Below are 21,708 nucleotides of genomic sequence, written 5' to 3' on the forward strand. Positions count from 1 at the left end.
TCCCTCTTTTTAACCATTTTGTTTTAGGGCAGAGTTCTGAAGTTTTCACTTTGTAATACAGCATGGATGCATGCAGGTTAAATAATCACTTATTTCTATCCTCTGTTTTGCATGGGGACCTTTGACAAAACCCTTGTACTGTTTTATGAGAGTCAGTTTGGTATAACAAAGAACATAAGATCTATACTCAGAATAGATAGGACATCTATTCAGGCATTCACTGCATACTAGTTTAGTATGTATTAGTCTACAAAGTCTAATTTGAGTATCTTTAGTTTTTAATCCTTTTGTTCTACCTTTCCCAGAAGGCTAAGAGTGCCTTATTTGCATAGGAGTATGCAATATACATTTATGATGGTGGTGATGAAGATGATATCCGCCATACTGGTCATTTCTGAAATGTATTCACCCAGAAACATCTCATGCTGTGTATTTTTGCATCTGTGCTGCTGTTTCAATGTTTTAAGATTAAAAGGGCCACTTAATTCAATACACTAAGTGCCTAATGCGTGCCAGGCATTTTGCTAGGTGATAGGGATGTGAGAATGAATACAATGTCCTCAAAGCTCCTATGGTCTACTGGGAGGACACTCATTTATAAACAGATGAAATCACTGAGGAAATGAAACAATGAAGAAGGTGACAGGTTAAGGGTGAGTGAGGAATATGAGAGGAAGTGCTCTTAGAAAAATTCAGGGATTTGGGAAAAGCCAGGAGGCAATATCACCTGGGCTGAGATTTGATGGTTGAATAAGAATCAACAGAATAAACAGAAGTGACAGGGAAAACTTCACAGGTGCACTCAGACCTATGGTGTGATATGGAGCGCATCCAACCTGCTCCTCTTCCAGGATTTCTCCTTTCAGTGAAGGGTGTCCGTCAGTTGCAAGAAATGAAAACCTGTAGGGCATCATGGACTCCTTCCTCTTCCTCACCCTCCACAGCCAGCCAGCCACCACACCCAATGCATTCCACTTCCTAAATGCTTCTGGGACCCATCACTTCTCTCCACCACTTCTGCCACCACCGTGGTTGCTTCTTGCCTATATTTGGCAATGGTCTGGTAGCCAGCTCCCTGCCTCCAGGCCAGCTCTGTCCGTCTCTTTCCACTACCCTCCTCCAAACTCATTCCCCACATTGCAGCCAAGGCATCTAAATTGCAGATCAGAATATGCCATTTCTCTGAGGGGAAAATCTTTCAATGGCTCTCCCTTGCTCTTAGAATAAAATTTAAATTTTTATCATAACTGGCAAAAGCTTGGTGATTCAATCTCTGCTTATTTTTCTAGGCTCATCTTTACCCATCCCTTCCTCACACTCTGATCAAGCTATACTGAACTTCTTGCAGTTCCTTGAATGCATTCTGTTTTGCTTCTGGGCCTTTCTATGTGTGTTTTCACTAGTTTGGGATAACTATTACTTATCCCACAAGTCTCATCTTAAATATGGCTTCTCCAAAAAATGTCTTTCCTAAACTCCCTAGTCTAAGTTAAGAACTTCTCTTCTGTGCTTGCAGAGCACATTTTACTAATTACACTATATGGTAAAGTGGCTGTTTCCTTGAGTAACAGCATGTTAAAGTGGGGACCAAAATACTAGGTGGCAAAAACTCCCATAGTTCAGAGAAGATACTTGTAGAGAAGGAATCTGGAAACAGATTAAGGATATAAATGATTGAGGATGAAGTAATCAAAGGATGGTTTGTTTAGAGAATTGATGAGAAAGGCTTTGAGAGGGACCAGTTGGAGATCTTGATATTTGTTCTGAAGTTTGAGATGACAGAGACTGGGATTTCTCTGATGTCTAAGAAGACTAAAAGTAAATGATTGTGGCTGGAGCTGCCTGTCTGGTGGCAGAGCTAAGATGAAGCTGTCCTGGGAGCAAAATATGTTTTCATTGACAACAAGGCAGAAGTGTGTGCTGGGGACAAGATGTGGGCAGCCAAGGAGGAGACAGTCTGAGGATAATATTTAAAGAGATTTCATCCAAGAGGGCTTCCAGCCAGAGACAGGCTGTGGCCAGAAGAAAGAAAAGGGGATATACTATTAGCTGCAGAAACTGAGGGGATAGTTATCTAAGGGAGAGGGAACTTCAGTCAGATGTTTTTGGTGGGAATTTTTTCAAGGAAACATCAAAGTGCCCCATGAAATAATTAGCTCTGAATATTCATTCACCAAACCCAAAGAGCGCCAGCCCAGGTTATAACAGTCAAATAAGACCTTTCCTATCCTTTGCCACTCCCCACTCCACCCCACCCACACAGCAGCCCCTTTAGCTTATGGTCATTTTTCCAGACTGGTCATTCTAAACTGTGGTAGGGAAGAAGATTCAACTTTAAATGGAATCAAAAATTTTATTATTAAACTAATCCCTTCATGTAATTAGCAAGCTGAGTGTGTTCTCGGGACTAAAGTGACCAGAGAACTTTTTATTATGTAAGTGTTAACAAAGAAATTATAAGACTCATCTCAGACCTCCAGGGAAAAGGAAAAGAAAAATATAGATTACTGACTGGTTTTAAGGTTTCTTCTTTATCTTTTGGTTTCAGCGGTTTGATTGTGGTATGCCTAAATGTGGATTTCTTTGTATATATCCTGTTTGGGATTTTCTGACTTTTTCAATCCATGAGTTCCTGTCTTTATTCAGTTTGGAAAATTCTCAACATAATCTCCTCATATGTTGCTTCTTCCCTATTCTTTTCTTGTCTTCTGGAACTCCAATTACACATATGTTAGACCATTTGATGATGTTCTGCATATTCCTAATTATTTATTGTTTTATTTTCTAATTATTTTTCCTTTATGTGCCTCAGTTTGGAAATCTTCTATTGAAGAGCCTTTGAATTCATGGGCCCTTTTTTTCCCTTTTTGAATTTAGTCTGCTGTTAAGCTCATACAACAAATTCTTAATTTCACATGCCTTATTTTTATTTTCTAGAATATTCACTTGATTATTTTTAAACCATTCCATTTCTCTGCTGAAATTCCCTATCTTTTTATGTATTTTCTTTACCCTTTCCTCCATTTTCTTTACCATAATTATTATAGTTATTTAAAAATCCTTGCCTACTATTTCCAATATTTGGGTCATCTCTTGGTCCACTTCTGTTGGATGTTTTTCCCCCCTCTTGATTGCGAACCACACATTCCAGCTTCCTATCATGTCATGTAATTTTTAAAATTGCATAATAGGTATTATGTATAAAAGAGCTAATGTAGATACTAACATGCAGCTAAAGTGAAGAGGAATTCCATCCAATCAAAAATCGAGCTGGGTTGTAGCTTTAGTTTTAGTGCTCAAATCTTGAAAGCTATATATGCTTTGTGCTTATTGTAAATCACTCTCTCCAGCAATATTTAAAAAAACTCCTAACTGCCACTGTGAACTTAATGGCTTCCCAATACTAAAAACTGTCTTGATAACATCAGTGGTGATATTAGTTGAATGTGAATTTGGGGTATTATATAATGAAATATGTAAACATTGGGAAGATCTGTGGAATTCAGTGAATGAATATTTTCCAAATGACCATGCCTGATATTACAAAGTCATCCCTGGGGAAAAGATGCATTCAAAGAAAAAGATAGACCAATGGATATTATTGTAATGGAGGAGGAAAACTTCACTGAAGGTTTTAGATGCCACAGTGCAAATAATGGCTAAAAAATGACCACTTGTTGAGTTTTAGTATAGTAGAAAAGGAGAACTCTGCAATTATCAGGAAAGGCAATGAAAATACTCCTCCCTTTTCTATTTATATGTTTGTGTGAAGCTATATTTTCTTCATACACTTCAAGAAAAACAATGTATCACATTAGAGTGAATACAGGAGCAGACAAAATAAGGTTGTCTTCCATTAAAGAAATTTGTAAACACAAAGAATGCAATTCTATTTGCCAATACTTTTATTTTTAAAATGATAGTTATTTTTCTTAAAATATGTTACATATTGTTACCACAAAGAGTAAAAAAATTTCTCTGTTTGAATATCTAATATGGTAAATATTAATAGCTATAACCCATATTAAAATATTCAGCTCTTGGGGGCAGCTGGGTGGCTTTGTTGGTTAAGCATCTGACTCTTGATTTCAGCTCAGGTCATGATCTCAGGGTTGTGAGACTGAGCACCCCCGTGGGGCTCAGGGCTGAGCACTAAGTGTGGAGCCTGCTTAAGATTCTCCCTCTCCTTCTCTCCTCTGCCCCTCCCACCCTCCACCCCATCCCACCCCCGTCATGCATGCATTCTCTCTCTAAAAAAAAATAAATAAATTCAGCTTTTGGGGGTCTCTGGTTTTTAGGAGAGTAAAAAGTTTCTGAGACTAAAATGTTTGAGAACTGCTCCTATATAATTACATAAAATCTGAAAGTCACTCAAGGTAAAATTTGTTAAGTTCTAAAGCTTGATATTAAAATTTTACAAAATTAGCATAAAAAATACATTCCTCATTATGGTATAGACATATTATGTCTGTAAGTTTGCTGTATAAATTTCCCTAATCTAACTAGGCTATCAAAGTAATAAAGAGATTTAGAGAGTGACATTATTTGGGTACTTTCCTCTTTAACACTCAGTCTTCTCCCTAGTCCAGCCCTTTGTTATTAGAATGCCAGAATCGTTTGCATATTCTTTTCTTCTTTTTAATTTATTTTTTATTATGATTTTAAAATTTCAGTATAATTAATATACAGAGTTATATTAGTTTCAGGTGTACAATATAGTGATTCAACAATTCTGTACATTACTCAGTATTCGTCATCCCCTTCACCTATTTCACCCATCCCCCACCCACCTCCCCTCAGGGAACCACCAGTTTGTTCTCTATAGTTAAGAGTCTGGGGTTTTTTTGTTGTTTGTTTGTCTCTTTTTTATTTTGTTCGTTTGTTTTGTTTCTTAAATTCCACATATGAGTAAAATCATAAGGTATTTGTCTTGCATATTCTTTTCTTTATTTCTTCACTCATTTTACAAACATTCTTTAAGCACTGGGTTCAGGCAGTAGGAATACAAAGGTAACTTCCCTCAGGAGCTAATGGCCTAGTAGGTTAGAGAAGTAAATTAAAGATTATAAAAAACATTTCAGAGATATGACAACATATAGACATAGTGTAACAAAGAATCCTAGAGAAGTGGTGGCCGGCCTCTGGAAAAGTATCAAGAAAAGCTTCATAAAGACAAGGGGGCCTTAACTGTATGTTTGAAGATAAGCTGGTAATCAGATGAAAAATCCGGGGAAGGCCAATCCTGGCAGACTGAACGACCCAAGGTATAGAAGTAAAAAATGGGAGGGTGCAAGCAATTCTGTGTTGCTGGGGCATAAAGCTGAAAGGCTAGAGGGTGAAAAGAGGCAGTGAGGGAAGTAGGAACCAGAAGATGCTAGAAACATGGGAAGGAGCTTGAGAGTCATCTGATCGAACAGCAGAGTTTAAGAACGAAGCCACGAAGCCCTGGCAAGGACTAAAAGCCCCAAGTCTGTGGGAATGCTTTGTAAGGCTAGCACGCTGCCTTATAATGGATAGGAACGCTTTTCTCCAATTTCCCAGCCTTCCGTGTTCTCCAGGGTCTTGTGTCTTGTCCCTCCTTCTCCTGTTCCGGCAGTCTCTGTATGTTCCCCTGCCTGCTGACCTTTGTACCGACACGTAGGTCATTTGTGTTGTATGGACCATTTGTGTCCTACAGGGGTCTCTCATCAAGTTTTTACCAATTCCTGCTCATTAAACCCTGATACATGAAGCACTCCACCCCACCCTCCTCCTCCTCCCCACAAACTAGAAAATCTGAAAATCAGTGAATATCCAATCCCTTTTCTTGAGATTTACAATATGCTTTTGTACATTACTGCCACTGATAAGATCTGCATTAAACAAACACCAACCAATTTTATTTCCAAGCTAATCTGACCATGGGACCTCCTCCTTTATTTAAGTGAATGTCAAATAACATCTAAAGCAGCCATTTTCAGAGTGTAGTTGCGGAATGCCTAAGAGTCTCTGAGATTCTCTCACGGGTTCTGTGAAGTCAGGAGTATTTCCTAGTGGGGCGCCTGGGTGGCTCAGTCGGTTAAGCAACTGCCTTTGGCTCAGGTCATGATCCCAGGGTCCAGGATCGAGTCCCATGTTGGGCTTCCTGCTCAGCAGGAAGTCTGCTTCTCCCTCTCCCCCTTGCTCATGCTCTCTCTCCCAAATAAATAAATAAAATCTTAAAAAAAAGAAGTATTTTCTAATAAAACTACAGCATTATGGTCCTTTTTCCTTCTCATTCTCCCAAGAGTATACAGTGGAATTTTCTAGAGGCTGTATGATGTTCAGTAATATAACCGATTAAATACAGAAATGGATATGAGGATATATTAAGCCAGATAGTAAGGTGATTTGAAAAAATGTAAAACAGTGTTACTTTTCTCCCTACTTAAAAAAATATAAATGGTTATATTTTATAAAACTTTACTGTGTTAACATGCTAATAGGTTAAAAAAAATCTCTGTTTAGGGGCGCCTGGGTGGCTCGGTCAGTTAAGCCACTGCCTTCGGCTCAGGTCATGATCACAGGGTCCTGGGACCAAGCCCCACATCAGACTCCCTGCTCTGCTGGAGGCTTGCTTCTCCCTCTCCCACTCCCCCTGCTTGTGTTCCCTGTCTTGCTGTCTTTCTCTCTCTCTGTCAATTAAATAAATAAATAAAATCTTTAAAAAATCTCTCAGCTTAGATTTCAACTATGCCAAATATTCACAAATATAACTCATATGAACAAAAGTCCTTTGGGGTCCTCATTAACTCTTAAGAATAGAAAGCAGTCCTGAAACCAAAGAGCGTGAACACCGCTGACCTAGCAGAGTCACTGGTCGTAACTGGTATTTTTGCCTGCCCAGCAACACAGCATCAATTCCTTGTTTTTGATCTCTGTACTTTAATTTTCCTTTGGGAGTTATCTCTCCTCTCTCTTCTCCTCTCAGCCCATAGGTTCCGATTAGGTTAACTCAATCCCCTGGCTCAAGGGAAAGACATTTGATGAAGGCCTGTGTCCAACCATGCCTGAATCTAGACCTAATGCTACATTTTTCAACTACATGCACCAATAAATTGTCCCTTGACTCCAAAGGATTTTCATCTTAATACACCAGGGTCTTAGGAAATGCAGCATGAGAAATGTTGATCTAATCATCATGTTGTTTGTAGCTGAGTATTGACATAAACTTGAACCTTCAACTGTGTTTTTGGGCTTGACATCTCTTAATGCCTTAGTTCACTAGGGCTCTGACTTAATTATTTTGCAATTTTAGTAACAAAGTACCTGGTTAATTGATATATTAAGGTAATAATAAATCTATTTATGAGTTCACAGTAAGACAGACATGTTCAATTGGGAAGATGTATTAAACAAAGAATTATAATAACATAATGATTCTCTGCCTAAGATAGACCCCTGGTCACTCTCTCCCTTGATAGCTATTATTCAAGTATTAGTTTTAATCATTATCTTTGCCTCTTGAGAAGAGGTTAGTCCCCCTCCCCATTACTAAAATGTTCTCATCATTCTAGCACTTTGGTTTTGGAACACTCATCATAGTTTTAGTTAATTATTTGATGATTTGTTTGATATGTTTCTTTCCCACCAGACTGTAAGCTGCATGTTTGTCTTGATCACTCTGTCATTGGGATCCAGCCTGGTGCATGGTATATGGTAGGTTTCCAGTAATGTATCTGTGAGTGAGTGAGTGCATGAGTGTCATGATAGGAGGAGTTAACGGTGTTGTGGGGCCATGAAACAGAAGGAGCCCACCCAGGTCAGGGGCACAAAGGAGGACTACTGGAGAAATGGCACTGGAGCAGAAAGAGGAAGGCTGAGTAGGAGAGTCATCCCACTGTGGACAGAAGGGAGAGAAGCACACTACGGTGAAGGATAATATTCAAAACTGATGTAGAACAGGAGTCTTGAGCCAGGTTGTGAAGGACCATTGGAGGTTTTTATCTCAAGAGTTTAGACTTTATACCAATGACACTTGGAAGCCATTAGAGGGTTGGAAGTAGGCAAATGATACATCTTTTTGCTTTAAAAGGAAATCCCAGTCAGTGTGTGTAGAGCTGTTCAGGGGCAAGCAAGTCTGGAGGAAGTGGGACCAGTTAGGTGACATGATTAATTAGGTAAAAAAACAATGTGACTTGGACAGGGATTGTGGCAGTCCCCTCCAATCATATTTCTATTCAGCACATATTTACTGTGCACTTACTATATATCAGGCAACGTTCTAGAATATGGGGATATAGAGATGAATAGTACAGATAAAGTTCTTGAACATGTGGAGTTTATATATCAAGGGGTGGAATGCTGATGAATGAATAAGCAAATAAAGAGGCTGGAAAGGTTCATTACCTTCAAAGAAGCAACAAATGGACTGACAGTGGTTTCCAATTCAGCCGATGCATGCCAGAATACAATGAGATAGAATCTTTAGGGTACTAAAGGAACACAAGTGCCAAGCAGTAGGAATGTCACATGAAAAATTCTGTACGAACATAACATGTGGTCTAATATATGAAACTATGAAGCTACTGGGTCAAACATACCTGAACATGACTCAGAGATTTGAAGGACCCTCTTGTAATCTGAGGATAATGATGGCAAGGAACAAAAATGTATGTAAAACACTGGAAAAAATGGAAGGGATTACAGAGAGGTCATTGTGGGTTTAGTTGTTGTTATTATTATTATTTTAGAGAGAGAGAGAGTGCCCGGGGTGGGGGGAGGGGCAGAGAGAGAAGGAGAGAGAGAGAATCCCAAGCAGGCTCCACTCTGGATGCAGAGCCTGACACAGGGCTCAATCGCAGGACCCTGAGATCATGACCTGAGCTGAAATCAAGGAGCCACCCATACGCCCCAGGGTTTAGTTGTTATAATGCATTTTAAACTTCTTTGATCTTATTAAAGATCTACAAAAAAAGACGAAATATAGAATTGTTTTCCAAAAGAAGACTAAAGAGGAAAATAACATGTTATCCTCAAAGTTAACAAACAAAAAGTAGGGAGAGGCCCAGGTCTGCATGGAGTAGAAGATTAATGTTAATTACTTCTATACTGGAGTCTGCAAATTTTTCCCCCTCTTTTCCTATCAAACTTGTTATACATACACACATAAATGCTAAAAGCATTTTTTTTATTTGAACAAACCATTTCGTTTGTACAGATGCTTTTTTAAATCCAACCTGGTTGCTATTCTTCAAAATGTGCTGTGTTCTAAGTGTTCACCTGAGTGCACAAGCTTTACTAACTTAGAGATGTGTCATTTGTGAGAAATCTTGCCTAGAGAAGAACCCATTAGAGAACTATGCAGAAAGAGAACACAAAGTTAAAAAGGATTCATGAAATGTAGAACACCACAGAGGTGGAATTTTTGTAGGTGTCTCAACTGTCCAGCACCCACTTCCCTTACTTCCTGCTGAAGATGTATCAGAATTTGTGAGCCTAATCCATATTTTCATTTTCTCACCGAGGGGCACAATTCCGAATAGGGGCTTTTTAAAAACCCTTGAAAGTTTTCTTTAGCAATGAAACTGACATTTAACTTACACCTTCAACCTTGGGTAACATTCATCTTTCTCCATTCACAGTCAGGAGCTCCCCCGGGGCTCCCTATATCTTAGAGTATAGCCCTCTTATCTTTCGGATACTGAAGGAGAATAACCGTCAAGCAATAGGAATGGCATGTGACGAACCCTGTCGGAATGTAATATATGGTCCCATATATGAAGCTACTGGAGCCTACCCTTCTCTCTGTACTGTTTTCTTTTCCTAGCTCAGAGTTGGTGCCTCTAGGCTCTCTGCTCCCACATTCAAAACCTGCCCTACTCAAAGCCACTTTGAGGGTGCAGAAAACAGGGATTTGGGACCGGGGCTCTGGTTTTCTAAGGCTGCCAAAATAATTCGGAACCTGTATTTGGAACCATGATAGAGGCCGCACCCTCAGGATCCCCAAGGATATTCCTGGTTGAACTTCTTTCGGGGTGATGGGGAGGAGGACCGGATGACCAAGAGATCACCAAGTCCAACTTCCTAAATCCTATAGGAGAAACTGAAGTTCAGGGATGCTAACGGCCCGTCTGCGATGTCCCTTTATCCGTATCCTTAACCGAGGCACCATCTGCCTCTCCCCCGGCCCATCTCTTGGCGGCTGAAGATGAGCAAGTGGCGTCTGGCTCCGCTGGAACAACCCACAGCCCTTATCCTCTGAGAGCGCTGATGGGGAGGAGGCCGTTCAGAGAGAGTAAGAAAGCGAGGGAGGAGAAAGGAAGGAAGGGGAGACAGAGGTGGGAGTGGAAGAGGCAGCCTCGCCCGGGGCTGATTGGCTCCCGAGGCCAGCCCTCGCCAGCGGTTTATAAGAGTTGGGGTAGCCGGGCGCCCTGCCCGCTCGCCCGCGCGCCCCCCGAGCAGCGCCCGCCTCTGAGTGCCCCACGTCGAGGCCCGCCTGGCCCCGCGCCGGCTCCGCGCCGTCTTTAGAGTTGGTCGCGGGCAGAGGCGAGGGAGAGAGCGAGCGAGGGAGGGGAGCGCAGCAGCCAGCCGGCCGAGCGCCATGCGCCGCGCCAGCCGAGACTACACTAAGTACCTGCGCGGCTCGGAGGAGATGGGCAGCGGCGGCTCCGGCGCCGCGCACGAGGGCCCCCTGCACGCCCCCCAGCCGCCCGCGCCGCCCGCGCCGCACCAGCCCGCCGCCGCTTCCCGCTCCATCTTCGTGGCCTTCCTGGGACTGGGGCTGGGCCAGGTGGTCTGCAGCGTCGCCCTGTTCCTCTACTTCAGAGCTCAGGTGAGTGCCCGCCTCCCCGGGGGTCCGCCCACCTCGTCCCTTCCGCACTCGTGGGAAACTGAGTCTGGCCGCCCGGCTCGGCTCCCTGGATCTTGCATATTCGGGAGGGGAAAGTGACTAAAGAGGGTGCGTCCGGCTCGGCTCGGGGACAGCCCGGCGCGGGGCCCCGCGCGCTCGCCTCTGCTCTCCGCTCCCGTCCCTGCCCCGCAGCGGGCAGAGGCTGGGCTCGCCCGGCCTGTTGCGTTTGAATTTCCCCCGCGACGCAGCATTGGCCGCTCACCTCTAATGGATGATTGCACACTCCCCCTACAACCCCTTCCATTTCTAATCTGGAGCTAAGAATTAACGTCTACTTAAGGGAAAAATTGAGCGCTTAGGCGGCAACCCTCTCCCTGCCTGCCCACCACCTGCAGAGGGTTTGGTTCGTGGGGCTGGCTGCTTTGCAGGTGGGCTCCGGGCCGCCGTGCTGGAGGAGAGCGCAGAGCCGAAGGTCGCGCGCGGTGCTTGCACTGCAGGCAGCCGCTGGAGCACCCAGTGGAGATGCCCAAGGCGCCTGATGGGCCAAGTGACGGTGCGCCCAGAGAAGCCTGGTTGCGGGACAGGGGCTTCGCTCGCTCTGGGTGCAAGAGGAGGGAAGGACCCGGTGCCTTCCCACTGAGGTGGGCGGAAGAGGGAAGCAAGGTGTGTGTGATGGTGGTGAAGTTCTCACCCCTGATACAGCCTCGCTACAGTCTAGCAAATAACTAAACTTCTAAACGATGAGAAAGAGGACTGGGAACTGCAGGGAAAGATAGTAGAAAGGAAGGGGTAAATCTGTAATATTATGCTTTCTGGTGGTTTATGCTCTTGTGTTTTCTTGGAAATTGCAGTGCAGTTGGTTAGATTCATTCAAATGTTCTTGTCTGGTGCTGTGAACTCTTTGTCAGAGGAAGTGGAGGGCTGACTGTGCAATTTTTTTTTTTTTATGGGAAAAGAGAGTTGGGTTTGGACTTCATTGGTTTTCAGATTCAAAGGTGATTACTAAACCAAATTGGATGCATCAAAACACAGCATTGCTTGGATTGTATGGGTTTTTGACATGTGCCAGAGTCTTGAACTCCATTACTTGTAATCATAGGCTTTTTGTTAAATATTCATTATCCGCTGTTTTGTGTTTTATAGAGCAAGTTTGATTATCTACTTTAAAAAAAGGTGAAAATACTATGAGCAATACTAGGACACTTGTATTTATTTGCATCTTAATAAAAATAATCTTTACCTATTGATATATTTTTTTCTTAACAGAACAACTTTTGCAACAAAGATTACACACATCTATATCAAAGTGATGAAATGTTTTTCTTTCTTCAGAGTATGATGCAGTCAAGAATGAGTGGTTCACCCATTTTCCCACCTAGTTTTCTCCTTCCATGTAAAGTCTGTATGTATTGAGTGCCTACACGGCAGATGAGACTATTAAGTGCTATGGAATGGGAGTTAAGGATCATTAATTCAATTCATAAAATGTCCACCTACTACGTGCATTGCATGGTGCCAGATAATGGAGGTACCTATAACAAAAGACTTAAATTTCTTAGTCATACAAGAGAGCAGCATTCAGAAAAAGGACAAAAGATGCAATCATTCTCTACTACTTTTTATCTTTTCTAACACCTTAGGAATATGCATTTTCGTAGCAGTAATTGTGAAGTGAGTGTTCAGCAGGGAAAGAGCAGAGGGGAATGAATGAGCTGTAGGGAAGATGAGCAGCTTAGATTGGTGGGAACTGTGGAAATGGGTGTGGCCATGTAGAAAAGAGTGGCACGCTGGGCTCTTAGGACAGATGTTCTGCATCTCCACAGCAGTCTTAATGGTCTGGTAGGCTCGGGGGTCTGTCTGATGATCGCTTATCAAAATTTAGCCGTCTTGACGTTACATGAGTAATAGTGAAGCTCTCAACACCTTTTTCCAAAGTAAAAGGCCAATTAGTAAGCCTACCTAGAAAATTTTCATTTGTAGATTTAATGTCATCAGATTTTATAGGTATAATTTTCCTAAATGCCATGAAGAATGGGTTTCTCTAAAACTTATGCCAAATATATTAGCCATTACTCCTGAACCCCATTTTCGTACTGCACTTTTAAAGGGGCAACTTCTTTAGAAAGAAGTTATATCAGGAGCAATGTGTTCATAGGAAGACACCACTAGATTTGGTTGTGTTTTATTGAGTATATAGTATCTACCTTTGATACCTAAAGGAGTCCTAATCATTTGGAGATACTTTCTAAAGTAAGGTACAAGTGAAATGCTATGATGTCTGGCATTTGTTTCAAAATAATAGGTGGGGAGGGTTCGGGGTAGGGAAGTGGTTGCTTATAGATGAAACAAGATTGGCCATGGGTTGATAATTGTTGAAGCTTGGTGATAGGTTTGTGGGAGTTCATTCTACAATTCTTTCCACTTTTACATATGCCAGAGGCCCTCTTTCAAATTTCTACTAGCTAAGAGAGTAGACTCGATTTGACCCATCACTAATATAACATTTTTACTCATGTCAACTCCTTTAGATTAGAACTTGGTAGCAAATAAGAGATACTTTATTTAGTTCCACTAAAGTCGGAAGTGTCAACTACTTGGGGTTTCTGAATGCATCTGAATTAGAATGAAATCATCTAGGATCAAGTAACATGTTTGCAGTTTATAGTAAACAAAAGAGAAAAAGGAGCCAGTTCTATTGTTTTTGTTTGGGGGGGGTTGCTATATAATTCTTCAAGAAAAAAACCCACTTAATTTAGTTTTAAATGCATTTAGAAGAATGCCCAGAATAGTGTAAAAATTAGTGACTTTAAAAAATGTTTCCCCTTCTCAACTCATGTTTGAATAGTTAAAAATGAATCAGCCTCCCAAATGTTTGCAGATTGCCTGTGCCCAGATTGAAAAGAAAAAAAAAAAAGTACTAGATCTAAAGTAGATTGGCTTTTCCTCCACGAACCTTGCCAAAGAAAAAATAGCATGTGGTTTGTGCTATATATTTACCACATAGTATTCATACTTTGGTTTGCGAAGAAGAAGAAGAAAAAAAACTTCCAAAAAGTTGCTTGTAAAATTGATGCGTGTGTCCTTTCTTCTTTCTTCCTTCCTTCCTCTCTTTCTTTCTTTTCTTCCTTTCTTTCTTTCTTTCTTTCTTTCTTTCTTTCTTTCTTTCTTTCTTTCTTTCTTTCTTTCTTTCTTTTAACATCCATATAACCATATTCAAAGTTTGGAGTTTAGCTACAAGGTAAGCTTTTCAGAAAACTCAATCTCTGTTGCCCTTTGAACTCCTTCCCCCAAACGCCCAGTATGCACACCAACCTCCCTGGGTGTTTGTTCCCCAAACTAGAGAGCAGTCATGACTGCGACTCTGATGTGGAGGTGTGCGGGCTGCCTGTTTGAAAAAACAGATAACGAAGTAGCACAAATGTCAAGCATCCTGCTTCATTTAACCCTACACATGATCACATTTCAAGGAAGTTTGTTTTTTTTAAAGACTTTCATTTCAGATGAACTACATCATCTGATAAATGCATTATAAAGTCTTTTAAATCAGATATTCAAGGTTTATAGAATACATTCAGACATTTCTAGGTACAATGAATTCGTTTGTAACTCAGTTTACAATGATTTTTTTTTTTTTGATGAGCTTGTGCGTTCCTCTGTTGTGTACAATACATTGGTTCAAGAAGGGAAGGACTGCCTGTTTTGCTCACTACATCATTGGCAGCATCAAACCCAGTGCCTGGTATGTTCAATTTACTGAAGAAGCTTTTCAAATGATTCACAACACTAGAAACTTGCGGTATGGAAGTTATCTAATGAGTAGCTAAACTAGACTAAAAAGTAGCATTTTTTTCAGTCATGCAAATTCTCTCTCCAGACTAGTGTGTCTGGAGAGAGGGTGTGTGATAGGAGAGTCCTCTGTTCAGCCACTGGACCAGCATTGTGGAGTGCCCCACGCCTTGCCCTAGGGTCTTCCCCGCATGGAGACTACCAGAGCCGAGGCCCCCACTGGTGTGTGTGGTCTGCCAGCCCCCACTCCTCAACTCCTCTCTTTTTTCCTGGTCTCCATTTTGGGGAATGGAGAGCTACAAGACACTGGAACAAGAAAGACGTCTGGTTATAGGTTAACAAGACATTTCTAACGTATGGCCTTTAAGTAAACAAAATAAATGACTATTGAAATTAACTATGCCATGCTTTCTTTTGGGAAAACAATTGGATGACGTTTATATACGTTTTAGTTCTTGTGTTGCCTTCCTAAACAGTGGTTCTCCAGAGCACATTTGAAGCCCTTGGGGAGAGAGATTTAGTTGGCCCCTACCCTCAGGGATGTGGGTTCAGTTGGCTGGGGGTGGCATCTGGGCCACCAAAAAGTGGAGACTTTTTAAAAGACAGGGGACAAAATCTTTGTGTTACATTTCTTTGCATCAGATCACTAGCCATTATTATTGTCACAAGAGTTTTGTACTAACTGCTATTGCTTGTGAAAAAAATTAAAATTGGTGTCCAAGGAAATTTCGAGAGCTTTTAAGAGCTGAAGATCTATATTTGTACATTTCATATTTGAAAGCATTCTCCAACTTTCATGTACATGGGGAGGACCTGGGATCTAGTTAGGATGCAGATTCTCAGGTGGTGCACCAGGGACCTGAGAGTCTGCGTTTCTAAGGAGCTCCAGGTGAGCCCTTGAAGCTACAGGGGCTCGGACTCTACTTCCAGTAGTGACAACATGGCGGACAACACTGCTTCCGCTTGATGGCGCTTAGTCTGTAAGCAGGCCTGGAGCTCAACCAATTTTAGGGTCTCCAGGCATTTCCCCGCGAACACCACATTGTTCTTGTAGTTCAGCAGTTTCTTGGTGGTGAGCCAACTGAGGCCTTGGCATGATTCTTCCTTCTTGAGTTCTGAACCCAATGACCCTTCATATCAGCTGCCCAGGCTTCTCTGATTTTGTGGGAAACTTAGTGGCATAAGTGAGCTTTTAAAAAAAAAGGGGTGATTGAAAAGCTTTCCTTATATAAAAACTCACATATTCCAATTTATACTGATTATTGTAAAGAAAATATGAAAAATAAATATGGATTACAAATAGTTTTGCTTTGTTAAGGACACCTCTCCCATATGCAAGACTGAAATAATAAAATCTGTATTAGTGGGTGCACATGTGTTGAAAGGTTATCATTCATTTCAAGAACCTCAGATATGGATAGAATACTTTCCAGTTTATTTCTGATGGTTGGTTAATAAACCTACCCATCTTTTTTGATTACTTTTAAGAAGATAAACCAGGCACTGAGAGAGCTGGTATTAATTCACTGAGCTTATATTATAAACTTCTATAATTTTTCCTTTCTTCATCCAGTATGTACCTACTAATGAGCAAATGCACACAAGGTACCTTGAATTTTTGAAAGAAGAGGACAATAAGTTAAACAATTATTATTAAAACAATTGATAGCTAAATTATCTCTACCCTTTGCTTGGCAGTTGAAACTGCTACAAGCGGGGTGCCTGGGTGGCTCAGTCGTTAAGCGTCTGCCTTCGGCTCAGGTCAGGGTCCCAGGATCCTGGGATCGAGCCCCGCATCGGGCTCCCTGCTCCGCGGGAAGCCTGCTTCTCCCTCTCCCACTCCCCCTGCTTGTCCTCCCTTTCTCACTGTGTCTCTCTCTGTCAAATAAATAAATAAAATCTTTAAAAAAAAAAAAGAAACTGTTACAAGGGCTTATCAGAACCTCAGGAGGAGGGGGTAGACAATCTCAAGAAAAGAGTAATACTTAAAGAGATGTGTATGCAGACAACCAGCTAACAACTCTATGGGGATATTTTGGGTGGGACAGTCCCTTAAATTGTAGGAATTTTCGCATCTCCCCCCTGCAAGTATCCATACAGCCTGCTCACCCCAAACAGCCTTCTTCATCCCATGTGACATTAACTTTCGCCCCCTGACAGACATACCACTCCAGGTTAAGAAACACTGATGAGAGTTTCAACACAAAGGGAAATTATACTTCTGGCTTTAGGTTTTTTGGGGGACCTAGGAACTGGATTTCTCCCTCCCTTCTTTGGCTGATTAAAATATACATTGGGGGCACCTGGGTGGCTCAGTCATTAAGCGTCTGCCTTTGGCTCAGGTCATGATCCCAGGGTCCTGGGATCGAGCCCCGCATCGGGCTCCCTGCTCGACGGGAAGCCTGCTTCTCCCTCTCCCACTCCCCCTGCTTGTGTTCTCTCTCTCGCTGTGTCTCTCTCTGTTAAAAAAATAAAATCTTTAAAAAATATATATACATTGATTAAGGGAGAAAGGCCAGAAAACATGGTGGCTAAAGATGGTGTTTATTTCACCTGATTTTCGTAGGCTTCATGCTTTGAATATCCAAGTGAGTTTCATCATCCTATCTAGCATGCTGGGTATGGCTTAAAGAGAAAAAGCTTTCTCTACCTGCACTGACCTCACGTGATTTTCCTCGACAGTCCTCCCCGCACGAGGACTTTCATGTTGGCAGACAATTTTGATCATTTCCCCATGATTCACACGTGTATACTTGTGTTGTGAATCATAGGTACTCATAAAAATGAATTAGAAGTCAATGTTTCACCAATTTGAGGGGAATTGTACTCACTATTAATTGTTGGAGACATAAAGACTCTTGTAAGAATGAATTTTTTGGTCCTTAAGTCAGTCACACTTTATTAAATAGCAGAATGATCAATGATAATTACTCCATGTCCTGACTTTTTTTTTCCCTCAGATGGATCCTAATAGAATATCAGAAGATGACACTCATTGCATTAATAGAATTTTCAAACTCCACGAAAACGCAGATTTGCAAGACACAACTCTGGAGAGTCAAGAAACAAAATTAATTCCTGATTCGTGTAAGAGCATTAAACAGGCCTTCCGAGCAGCTGTACAAAAGGTGAGTCCGCATGAGGCTACAAGTCAAGGGTCCTCACTGACCCTGCTAATACCGAAAATTAATACTGGCTAAGTGCTTTTGACTTTGTTCTTTTTCATTTTTATAATTTGTAAAAGAGCTAAAGAGAATTTTTAAAAGAGATTAGTAGAATTCTTTTGAAGCTGGTAATGGCTTCTTATGATGACTAGAGACATTCATGCACATATTCTTTTCTTTCCTTTCCTTTCTTTTTTTTTAAGAGGAGTCATTTAAATTCATACATTGAAGGAGGACAAAGATAGTTTGTGGTCGTTAATGGGTCAGTTTGCTGGTGTGAATTCCCTGCCCTAGAAACCATTCCCTCAATTTATAGGACTCACTGCTATTTCCTTTACATTTGGTTTTGTAAAGGTAGGATCTCCTATTCCACATCTGTCGGTCCAGGACTTTGTTAAAAATAACAGTTCTGTACCTCTGAAACAAATAATACATTATATGTTTAAAAAAAAAAAGAAGAAGAAGATAGCAGGAGGGGAAGAATGAAGGGGGGTGGAAATCGGAGGGGGAGATGAACCATGAGAGATGATGGACTCTGAAAAACTGAGGGTTCTAGAGGGTCCAGGACTCTGTTAAAAATAACAGTTCTGTACCTATGAAACAAATAATACATGATATGTTAAAAAAAAAAAGAAGAAGAAAAAGATAGCAGGAGGGGAAGAATGAAGGGGGGGAAATCGGAGGGGGAGATGAACCTTGAGGGACGATGGACTCTGAGAAACTGAGGGTTCTAGTGGGAGGATGGGTTAGCCTGGCGATGGGTATTAAGGAGGGCACGTTCTGCATGGAGCACTGGGTGTTATAGGCAAACAATGAATCATGGAACACTACATCAAAAACTAATGATGTAATGTATGGTGATTAACATTACATAATAATAAAAAAAAACCAAGCTCATGCATAAAAAAAAAAATAATTGTAAGTTATCCATTGTCATCTGTGGTGAGGAGGTAAGCAGGCAGAGCAGGAAGTGACGTGGTGGGCAAGGTGGAAATTCTGTGTCCATCTTCTCATCTTCCAGGAGAGCTGAGTGAGAAGGGAGGAGTTGGGGATGGGGGAGACCAGTGACTTCTCTTACACCGACAGCTCCAAGTGAGAAACATTGCAATTAATAACTGCGTGTTCTACTTTTCTGAATAAAGTCACTTGAGAATTTTGCAGCTGTGAAATTATTTTACTTACTGACTCCACCAAAAACTGGGTAGAACCCAGTGACTCCAGTGCATGCCTGCCTGCACACATTGCATACTAACATGCGCATCTGTGTGGATTCTTGCATCAACCCATTTATCCCAGCCTCTAGTATGCAACTCCCTGGGCTATCTCTGATCATCTTAGGGTAAATCCTAAAGTTGTCAAACTCCTTAAATCTAAATTGCATTTTAATTTAGTCTATTTTAAAAAGATTCACAGATAATAATAGCATTTTAAGAAAAGAGGATATGTGCTAGAGGTAGGGAGATGAAGCTGTTTTGTATCTAAAGTTGATACTTGCTGTATTTTGTCAAATCTAAGATGCCACCAATTTTTAACTTATGTCATTATTTCATGCATCACAAAGAAAGAAAGAAATGTCGACAAAAATATTAAACACATGGGCACCGGGGTGGCTCAGTCGGTTAAGCATCTGCCTTCGGCTCAGGTCATGATCCCGGGGTCCTGGGATTGAGTCCCACATTGGGCTCCCCGCTCCGTGGGAAGCCTGCTTCTCCCTCTCCCTCTGCCTCTCCCTCTGTCTCTAATGAATAAATAAATAAAATCTCAAAAAATATGTTAAACATGATCATCATAGATTCTGTTTGCATCTTAATTTCAGAGTTACTAAAATGTAAAAAAAAATGCATCAGAGAATCAATGAAATACATATTGCTCTACTATCTATAAGAGCATACCAGTTTTACATATTACATTTTTGTTATAATTTAGTGTATAGGTGCTTAGCTTTATGGAGTAGATAGATATTTTAAAGCGTGGGCTTAATTTGATCTTTTTGTCCTATATTGTAATTTTTGGGCTATAGAAACAGCAACTCTGCTAGTCTGTTCATTTTTATTGTTCATTTATTTTGTTTTATGTTTCATTTTCATTGGTCTGCTTTTTTATGCCCTCTCCCAAATGTTGGGTAATCTATCTTTAAACAATGATTTACATGTACTAGAGATAATCTATTAGTTAAAAACAGAACCCCTAATTAAGGTAATTCTGGTTAGGTAAATTACTATCTCCTAATTTTCTGTGTAAATTGACCCATATTGTACCTCCTTACAATGAAGAGATAAGCTTTTAATTTCACGGGCGTCCTGGTTCTTAAGAATTATCCTTCGGGGTTTTTTTCTGGAAGAATAGGATCAGCCAAGATAATTTTGAAAATAAAAAAATATTGAGAAAAACGGATACCATTAACATTTATTTAAGGGAATGCAAAAGTGGTTCATCTTAATGGGTCAAGAGAGAAAAACATTAGCATCTCATAGATACTAAATAAGTGATTGACCAAATTTCATATTTATTTCTGATGTTTAAAATCCATTAGAAAACAAAACCAGATGTATTCTTGATGTTTTCCTAAATACCTCAAACTAAAAGTTAGCTTAATGGGATGAAAAACAGAAACATTTTCTTAAAGTCAGGAACACGACAAAGATGCCTAGTGTCCCCGCCCCGTTATTTAACATTGTTCAGAGTATACTAGCTAATGTAATCATATGAGAGAATAAAATAAGAAAATATATGAATATATACATACACATATATGAAGGCAAACTTTGCATGTGATATGATTGTATACTAGGGTAAATTTGAAAGAACTAAAAGGCTGCAAGCAAAGTCAATCAGTTTGTAAAAATTAGTTAAGTAATAATCACTAGCTGTCCCCATTTCAAACAACAATTAGAAAACACAAATGAAAAATTCCATTCATATTGTTTAAACAGCCCTAAAAATGAACTTAACAAGGCACAGATAAAGCTTACGGAGATTGGGGTGCCTGGGTGGCTCAGTTGGTTAAGCGAAAGACTTAAAAAAAAAAAAAAAGCTTACGGAGATTAAATGCTTCTACAGAAGCATTTACAAGGGAAAGACGTAACTATGCAAAGTCCTGATCCGTGGGAGACCAAACCCCTTAGAGTAGACTTTACTGGATGTGCGTGAATGTGTGTATATGTAATTTAGTACTATATAACATTATTTTAAATAAGTGGGCATAGTTTGAATGGTTTGAACATGGCACTGGGAGGATTTGTTTACAATCTTTAAAAAGTAATAGGCTTACCTCATGTCCTAAGTGGAGACAAATCCCGCTGGAGAGAGTGTTGGTGGCCAATCACTGCTCCAGTCTTACACCTTCTGTTGCCTCAGTTTCTGCCCCCACCTGCCTGATCAGAACTTAATACCTGTTTGTTGTCCCATTTCCTTTGAGCTTTCTAAGCGAACTGTCTAGATAGAACAACAAACCAGTTTGTACTTAAAATGAGCAATAATGGCAGAGTTTTCAGTATTTTAGGAGCGCCTTGGGGACTTGGTGCCTCGTTCCAAATAAGCAACACTCACTATAAGAGATTCAGTACCTGGCCAGCCAAAGGAGAAAGATTTGTGGGCAGACAAGAATAATCAACTCTTTTCATTAAAGGCACACGGTTTTAATTATATTTACAGATTAGTATGACTCACAGGATGAGGAGAACTTTATTTTGCTAATAGCACATTTTTGTGTTGTTGGGCTATAAGATTTTACCCTTATTCATGGGTAATAACATTACACACAGACAATCCTTTTTCAAGAGTAAGGAGCTGTTGTAATATACCCATGAGTGTTTGGAGGTAGAAGATGCTATTTCTTCCCCCAGACGAGAGGATCTTTACGAATGAGACGAGTGTTATCCATACCTTATCATTAGAATCAAGCCATGTTTATTAAGCACACATAGCGTGCTAGGCACGTTGCCATAA

The 21,708-nt window shown here is 40.7% G+C and overlaps 1 protein-coding gene across 1 annotated transcript in view; it reads left to right on the top strand.

The window, feature by feature from the left end:
* The first annotated feature begins 10,561 nt into the window (after nucleotides 1–10,561).
* The window catches only part of TNFSF11 (TNF superfamily member 11), a 31,337-nt gene continuing 20,190 nt past the window's right edge, over nucleotides 10,562–21,708 (top strand). The window contains exons 1-2 of the mRNA XM_025874694.2: nucleotides 10,562–10,792; nucleotides 17,557–17,724. Of these exons, the coding sequence (XP_025730479.1) occupies nucleotides 10,562–10,792; nucleotides 17,557–17,724 (399 nt within the window). The remainder of the gene's footprint in view (nucleotides 10,793–17,556; nucleotides 17,725–21,708) is intronic.

This window comes from Callorhinus ursinus, unplaced genomic scaffold (genome assembly GCF_003265705.2).
Source record: "Callorhinus ursinus isolate GAN/ISIS: 27379988/994484 unplaced genomic scaffold, GSC_fseal_2.0 scaffold7, whole genome shotgun sequence".
Classification (NCBI taxonomy): Eukaryota; Metazoa; Chordata; class Mammalia; order Carnivora; family Otariidae; genus Callorhinus; species Callorhinus ursinus.